Genomic DNA, 8,147 nt, shown 5'->3' with positions numbered 1-8,147 from the left:
TACATTTATTTAGAGCATTGAAATTCTGAAGTTTCAGTTGACCAGCAAGCTATGTATAGCCAAATCAAACAATTATTTCAAAGAAAAAACACACCAAACTTTCAACATATATATTTAAAACCATAAAGAAGATCAAATTTATGTCTAAATTTATTTTTGAAATATTATTAAAATATCGAACAAGACTAAATAATATCAAATAAACTAGGAGATTGTAATTCATAATTTCAAATCTAGATAAGTGATGATATTTTTTAGCTTTTTAATAATAGTTTAAGTATAAATTTAAATTGAAAAATAAAATTTGATATTTTTAGTCCTTTCATGGTTGAAAGACAATTTTAGCCTCTCAACCAATTATCCATTAGACTTAATGACCTTCTCCCCCATTGCTTGGACCTTCCTTCTTTATTCCAAAAAGATCAAGATCTTCAAGCAGTGCTTCAGCAAGTTCAGTGCTTAGCTGATCTCCTCCAGCAGGACTAGGACGCAAAGTGCCATAGTGAAGATGCTTTGAAGCTAATGGTCGAGCTTGAATAGTGCACAAAGGCATAATAACAAAGCTCCAGAAAAGGACTAGGACCAAGAAATTGGATGGCTTATTGAGTTTTGTAGCCATTAATATATAATTAAGAAGAAAATTTCTCTTTAGCTGATGAAGAGATAAATAGATGAACTAGTATTTGTGGAATTGTAGAGTTTGCATGGTTTGGTATTTATAGGAAAAGATGGTAAGCTAATTTGACTAAAACTTGTGGAAAGAAAAGACTGGTCCAAATACTTATAGTAATTGTGACTGTTAAGAAATAAGCAGGAAATAGGTATCTAGAGATTGGCATTTGAAAATTTTGTGGAAATTTTTTAATTTTTATTTGGAATTTGATTTTATTTGAAAATTATTTAAAAGACTATAGATTGGTAGGTTTAAATCCAACAAGCACTAATATACGAGTGACTGACCATTGAATTTGTGGGTAATTTTGAGTTGTGAGAATTAAAGGGCAGAAGAGTAATTCTTTCTCTTAGGAAAATTGACCTTAAAACCAAACATTTATATGTTTTGGTGATTATTCCAATATTTTAATTTTGATAAATTAATTCAAAATTGAAAAACTTATATAGATTTTATCAAATTAAATTCTAAAATGTATGATTTTGCTGTAGGATGATGATATGTCATTTTTTATTATTAAATGCGAGACCCATTTGTCACATGCCAAAATATAAACATTAACTAAAATTATCTTAATCAATTAGAAATATTTTTAATGTCTTTCTCATTCATCACTCTACTCTCATTCTCTAGATCTCTTGATTTCTCTATGTATGTAAAATTAGAGGTTATGTTAAATTTACAAAGGAAATCGAGAGATTCAAAAAGAAAACTTGTAGTAAGCTTAAATTTAAAGGTTATGTGTTTAAATTTAAAGGTTATATTTATGTTTAACTCTAACCTAATGATAACTCACAATCCAATACTTTCTCCGATAGCCGTCTTGGTTTTTTGGGTTTCGAATGCCTAGGTAATTTTTTAGGTGGCTGGCAGAGTTTATCCCTTTTATTCTAATTAATTGTCTTCCTTTATATTCTAAGTTTTTTCGACCTTTAGCTTACATCTGCTACCGTATATGTTGTCCCTCTTCTTTGGCAAGGATATCTGTATGGCAGGTGACTTATCCGACTATATCCGGTATAGTTAGTGGACAGTCGGCTGGTTAATATTAAGCCAATCAATTCTAGAATGGGCTATTGTATATACTAAACGAGTTGCCTCACAATACTACGATTCAGGGTTATTTGTATATAGTAAGATAACTTGGCAAGTACATTATACGAGCTCAGTTCACATGGACTGAGCATGTTTAATGTTTACTGATTCATATGGCTAGGTTTAACGGGTTGGATCCATACCTTATTTTTTGGATTATCAGTATATATGACATATGTATTGCTCTTTATGTATGAGTAATATTTTCTGTATGAACATGCTAAGTTTAACACATTGTTGTATGAATGTGATGAGATTATTAAGACATTATGAGGCATACAGGATGCAGATTAAACTGGTCATCTTAAATCGATTTAAACTATATTGTTGGTAACCATTTGTGCCACTACATGTTATCCTACTGTTGACCACTACACATTTTACCCTTCATCAATGACTTTTATGTCTTGTTTGATGTTTGCGTTGCCTCTTTCTTTGACTTTTGCTTTGTTCTTCTTTATTGAATAGTTATCTGGATTAAGTCAAAACATGTATTTGGTTTGAAGGTTTAATGTTTATTTGAGATTTATTATTTGTTTGGGATTGTTATTTCTATGGTTTGGTACTTTGATTAAGATTTGATGTATTTGTATATTGTTTATGAGATATGAAGCCCTTTTAACTTCTATCTGACTGTTGTTATTTCTTAAGAATGAGTTTTGTTTTATATTTGATTGTAGTTTCACTATACATAATTTTTATTTCTTTGTTTGAATGCTCAGATCATGGAGAGAAAAATGGAAAAAAAAAAAAAAAAAAAACTGAGAAAGAGAGAATGTGTTGCGGGAGAGAGGTAATTTGAGATTTTAAAATGTTTCTTTTATCTTCTGATTGATTTTTAAATGGCAGAGTACTTTGAAATTGAATGAAGGGACTGTACAGTTAATGGAGAAAAAAGTAAGGGACTTTTTAATGAGTTCCTAAAAATCTAGGGATTGATTTGTAAATAATAGTAATATCCAGGGATGAAATTATAAAATTCTCTAAAATTGATTTTAAATTTTGACAAGAAGCTAAATTGTGATTAAAAGATTTGTAGTTTTTACACTGGCTTAAAATATTTACTACATAAAAAATATTTTAATTAAAATAATAATAAACATGAATTATAACAATCTATATATGGTCTACGTGTATTAAATTATTTTTATTGTGCTTATTTTTTTTAATCTTGCATCTTCTAATTATTGGATCAATAGAAACTCTTTTTTATATATATAATTGTCCTTCTCAATAGAATAATTAATGAATTTACAAAAAAACTAACCTTTTTAACTTGTAACACAATTTTATAGGCAAATTGTTTTTTAATCCTTAAAATATAGATTAACAGTTATGTGAGTCTTATATGTTTTTGGATTCAAAAAACCCCTTTAATTAGTAAAATAGATTAAATAAGTCATTTAAATTTTAAAAGTAAATCTAATATAAGCCTTTAGAGTTGGGAGGAGGGAGGAGAGATCCTGCAAACTCTATCTTCAAACCGAAAAGTGGAAGACCCTGAAGGCACGGTTGAAGCTATGGCAGGAGCTTGTGTGAGAGCACAATAATTGGCTCCTTTTGGTGGCATGAACGCTTTGGTGGTGGTCCATAAATTCTAGAAGCAGTAACTTTTTCTTTCCGGCTGCACGAGCAGCTTCAACAAATTTACTTTTATTGGCCATGTCTGCACGAAAAAGTGAGTGAGTTAGAAAAATAGATTAAAGATAAGTATTGTGTTCTAAGGGTGGCAATAAGGGGGCCCAAGTGACCAAATGGAAGCTGCGCCGAGGGTTCCTGGCCTGCTCGACCTAGAATTGACTCTACCAGGCTAGCACGACATTCCTTACTACCATATTTATGTCTATCTTTCGCTTCGTGGCCATCTTCTGAAGGAAGGCCAAGGCTTCCTTTTCCCTTCGGCTCGACTTGATCCTATCTTTTCTTATCTCCATATATAAGTTTCAATTGGTCCGGAGGTTTCCAAAACCCATGGACGCTCTATGACAAAGGATGAAAAACTTATTTTTCTACCGTTTAAGTGAGGTGGGGAGCCGATCAAATAAGGTATGATTCTTCTTGTTGTTGAAAAGCCAGTATTCCTCATTTACCCGAGTACCCAGTTGGTAAAACTTCTTGAGATTATAGGAAGAAAACTGTTTTTATTTTCTTATCTCTTGTGTAGTAAGTTACAGAGTTTATATAGTACATGATATGAACAATTAGACCTTTGATTGAGCCCTCAATTATGTCCTAGAATGGTGCTATGCTAAATATGGTAAGATTTGATCACTGACTGATTTACAATCATGACAGAGGATCACTGATTGATTTACAATTATGGCAGAGGATTCTTTCCAACAACTGATTGATTTACAATCATGGCAGAGGATTCTTTCCAACACTCCCCCTCAAGTTGGTTCATGTGGATCTAGCATACCCAACTTGCCCAAAACCTCATGGAATATTCGTCCAGCTACTGCTTTGGTTAGGATGTCCGCCCATTGATCCTCTGATCGAACAAACGGTAAAGATATCAGACCACTGTCCAACTTTTCTTTGATGAAATGTCGATCTATTTCAACATGTTTTGTTCGATCATGCTGAACTGGATTTTCAGAAATGCTTATTGCCGCCTTGTTGTCACAACGGAGTTCAGCTGCATCCTTTGATGGGAATCCAAGCTCAAACATCAACTTTCTGATCCATAGGAGTTCTGCCAGTCCTTTTGCTATTCCCCTGAATTCTGCTTCAGCACTTGACAGTGCCACCACCTTCTGTTTCTTACTTTTCCACGTTACCAAATTTCCTCCGACAAAGGTAAAGTATCCTGAAGTAGATCGTCTGTCAGAGAGATCTCCTGCCCAACTTGCGTCCGTATATCCACTGATACTAAAATGACCATTCTTTTTGAACAACATGCCCATCCCAGCTGTTCCTTTTAGATATCGAACGATTCTTAATGCTGCCTCCATATGGTCTTGTTTTGGATCATGCATGAACTGACTTACCAAACTCACAGCATATGCCACGTCTGGTCTGGTGTGTGATAAATAAATCAGTTTTCCTACCAGTCTCTGGTACCTCCCCCTGTCTGTGGGTCCTTCTTTTGAGTCCTTGCTCAACTCGTGATTGACCATTACCGGAGTATCGACTGGTTTGCAATCTATCATTCCTGTTTCAGTTAACAGATCAAGAATGTACTTTCTCTGTGATATTAGAATTCCCTGGTTTGATCTGAGAACTTCGATTCCAAGAAAATATTTTAGCATCCCCAGGTCTTTCATCTCAAATTCTTGGAATAAGTTGTCCCTCAGTTGTTTGATTTCGTCCACATCATCTCCAGTTATAATCATGTCATCCACGTATATAATCAAACACGTGATCTTCCTTCCTTGCCTCTTCAAGAATAGAGTGTGATCGGAGTTACTCTGTCGATATCCATTTTTCTTCATTGCTTGAGTAAATCTCCCAAACCATGCTCTGGGTGACTGTTTCAACCCATACAAGGCTCGCCTCAATCGACACACTTCTCCCCTTCTATATCCACTCATGAACCCTGGTGGAGCATCCATATATACTTCCTCCTCCAGATCACCATGTAAGAAAGCATTTTTCATATCAAATTGGTGAAGTGGCCAGTCTAGGTTTGCAGCTAGAGAGAATAGGACCCGTATTGTATCAATTTTTGCTACTGGAGAGAATGTTTCAGAATAGTCAACTCCATAAGTCTGAGTATATCCTTTTGCTACAAGTCTAGCTTTATATCTGTCCACCGTTCCGTCTGACTTATACTTTATGGTAAACACCCATTTGCATCCCACTGGTCGTTTTCCCTTGGGTAGCCAGCATTTTTCCCAGGTCTTGTTTTTCTCCAGGGCATCCATCTCGGTCTCCATCGCCTCAACCCATCTTTTGTCCTTCTGGGCCTCTGTGGCATCCTTTGGTATCCATTCTGAGCAAATGTTTTTCTGTAGGTTGACCAACTGAGGTGATAGTCTTTCTCCTCTGGTAACATTTGCCACAGGGTATCTGGACCTGGCTGCCTCGAATTCTGGATCATATCTCCTGGGTGGAATTCCTCTATTATTCCGAGGGGGTAGGACATATTGGCCTGTTTCAGAAACCTCAAGGGAAATGGGTTCAGTAGTAAGGTTATTAGAACCAGGGGAAAGTTCAGATTCACATACCTCAGTTGTGTGTTCCTCAGGATATTCTACGGTGTCAGGTTCTGGTTGTGACGTTGAGACCGAGGACTGTACTAGATGGTCAGTGTCTCCCAGTTCTGGTGTAGACTCAGGAAGAGAAGAATGATCAAGTTCTGGCCCCTCCTGATCAAGTTCTGGCCCCTCCTGACTAAGCCAATTTGGCAGTGGTGGTGATTGTGCCGTTGTCTCCCCCTCACTGCTAGTTGGCGAGGGAAAAAAATATTCCTCTTCCAGAAAAGTGCAGTCCATGGTAATGAAGAGCCGTTTAGAGATTGGGTCAAAACACCGATAGCCCTTTTTATGGACACCATAACCAAAGAAAACACACTTAAGAGCACATGGATCAAGTTTAGTGCGGTGTGTTTTAGGAATGTGAACATAAACTGTACAGCCAAAGATTTTAGGTGGAAGGTTGAGAAGGGAAGGGATGGTGTGATGAGAGGACAAGGTATGCAAGGGAGATTGGAAATTAAGGACGCGAGACGGAAGTCGATTGATGAGGTAAATGGATGTGGCAACTGCTTCAGACCAAAACTTAGGAGGAACTTGGGCTTCAAACAATAGGGCTCGGGCAGTCTCAAGGATATGTCGATTTTTTCTTTCAGCAACCCCATTTTGCTGTGGTGTATAAGGACAAGTAGTTTGGTGAAGGATCCCATTATCCCGAAAAAAGGTTTGGAGATGGTTATTGACAAATTCCCTCCCATTGTCAGATCGGAGGACTTGAATGGTCTTGTGAAATTGGGTTTTAATCATGCGGAAAAAATCACAGAATTTCTCAGCCACTTCACTTTTTTGTCTTAACAGGTAAACCCAAGTAACACGAGTGCAATCATCAATAAAAGTCACAAAGTATCTATAATCAGGGGAGATAGTTTCCGGGGCAGGCCCCCATACATCAGAGTGTATTATTGAGAAGGGAGTATCAGATTTATTTGTGGATATATGATAAGTACTCTTATGACTCTTAGCAAGCACGCATGAAGAACAAACTGGAATGTCAATGGATTTAAACTCAGGAAACAAAGTACGAAGATAATCACTTGAGGGATAGCCGTAGCGCCGGTGCCAGAGCCATAACTGTCGGGTTGAGGACCCTTGAGCTAAATGAGCTGTCCCAGTACTTGAGATCTCCTCCACATAGTACAGTCCATCTTTCTCAGTACCACGACCCAGTACCGTGCCCGTATGAATATCCTGCAAAACACAAAAATGAGGATACATGAGTACTCTGCAATTTAACTGTTTGGTGATCTGACTGACAAAGAGTAATTTGCAAGATAAGGAAGGTACATAGAGGCTGTTGGAGACATTTAAAGTGGGGGTTATAGAAACGGTACCACCACCGATGACCGGGAAAGAGCCACCGGTAGCGTTTAGAATATTGGATTTTGAGGGTGGGGCTGACACAACAAAATCTGAAGAATCATTAGTTATAGTGTCTGTGGCTCCTGAATCAAATATCCACCCACTAGTATTTTGTACCTTGTTAGAATTAAAACAAGCAAAGGCACATTTAGATTTATTTAAAGAGACAGGGGTAGAAAGGTCATTTGCCCTCCTTTCTAACCCTAAAATACCTCCTTTCCGATCATAAGGGACACCCGTGCCTCCTCCTTTCGCGGCTCCTTGTAGTGCCGTGATAAACATCTCCATCATCTTTGCCCATACAACATAATTGGAATCATTCAATTTTATGTCGGACGGTGGCTGTGCTGAATTAAGAGTGAATTGGTTCACTGATTTCTGATTTCCATCTTGGCTATTCTGAATTAACTGGAATAGTTTTTGTGACAGGTTTGCTATTGGATCAATTATTGCCTGGGATTGGTCAACCGGGCTAGGGAGGTTTGGCCATTGTTGTTTCGGTGAGAGAAAGAAGTTGGGAAGGGTATCTGGTAAAGGATTATTGCAGGATGGCTATATTTTTAGACCGAAACCTGCTCTGATACCATCTTGAGATTATAGGAAGAAAACTGTTTTTATTTTCTTATCTCTTGTGTAGTAAGTTACAGAGTTTATATAGTACATGATATGAACAATTAGACCTTTGATTGAGCCCTCAATTATGTCCTAGAATCGTGCTATGCTAAATATGGTAAGATTTGATCACTGACTGATTTACAATCATGACAGAGGATCACTGATTGATTTACAATTATGGCAGAGGATTCTTTCCAACAACTGATTGA

At 36.8% G+C, this 8,147-nt stretch overlaps 1 protein-coding gene across 1 annotated transcript; it reads right to left on the bottom strand.

Annotated features, from left to right (window-relative positions):
• Positions 1 to 370: 370 nt before the first annotated feature.
• Positions 371 to 7,611, bottom strand: LOC110602069 (retrovirus-related Pol polyprotein from transposon RE1). Its single transcript, XM_043951390.1, has 6 exons — positions 7,536 to 7,611; positions 7,249 to 7,406; positions 6,565 to 7,152; positions 5,557 to 6,249; positions 4,759 to 5,334; positions 371 to 652 (listed from the first exon to the last, which is right to left on the bottom strand). Exons 1-6 carry the CDS (start codon positions 7,609 to 7,611, stop codon positions 371 to 373), a joined length of 2,373 nt encoding a protein of 790 aa, XP_043807325.1.
• Between the last annotated feature and the right edge of the window lie 536 nt (positions 7,612 to 8,147).

This window comes from Manihot esculenta, chromosome 15, assembly GCF_001659605.2.
Source record: "Manihot esculenta cultivar AM560-2 chromosome 15, M.esculenta_v8, whole genome shotgun sequence".
Taxonomy (NCBI): Eukaryota; Viridiplantae; Streptophyta; class Magnoliopsida; order Malpighiales; family Euphorbiaceae; genus Manihot; species Manihot esculenta.
The sequence above is the reverse complement of the archived record's forward strand: the minus strand, read 5'-3'. Positions and strand labels throughout refer to the sequence as shown.

Excerpts from the sequence above, each read along its gene's own strand:
- LOC110602069 (XM_043951390.1), bottom strand. The coding sequence starts at position 7,611 with ATGGAGATGTTTATCACGGCACTACAAGGAGCCGCGAAAGGAGGAGGC. Across the intron at positions 7,153-7,248 it reads ATGTCTCCAACAGCCTCTAT|GATATTCATACGGGCACGGT; the intron begins GTACCTTCCTTA and ends TGTGTTTTGCAG. Across the intron at positions 6,250-6,564 it reads ATACACCACAGCAAAATGGG|GGCTATCGGTGTTTTGACCC; the intron begins GTTGCTGAAAGA and ends GTCCATAAAAAG.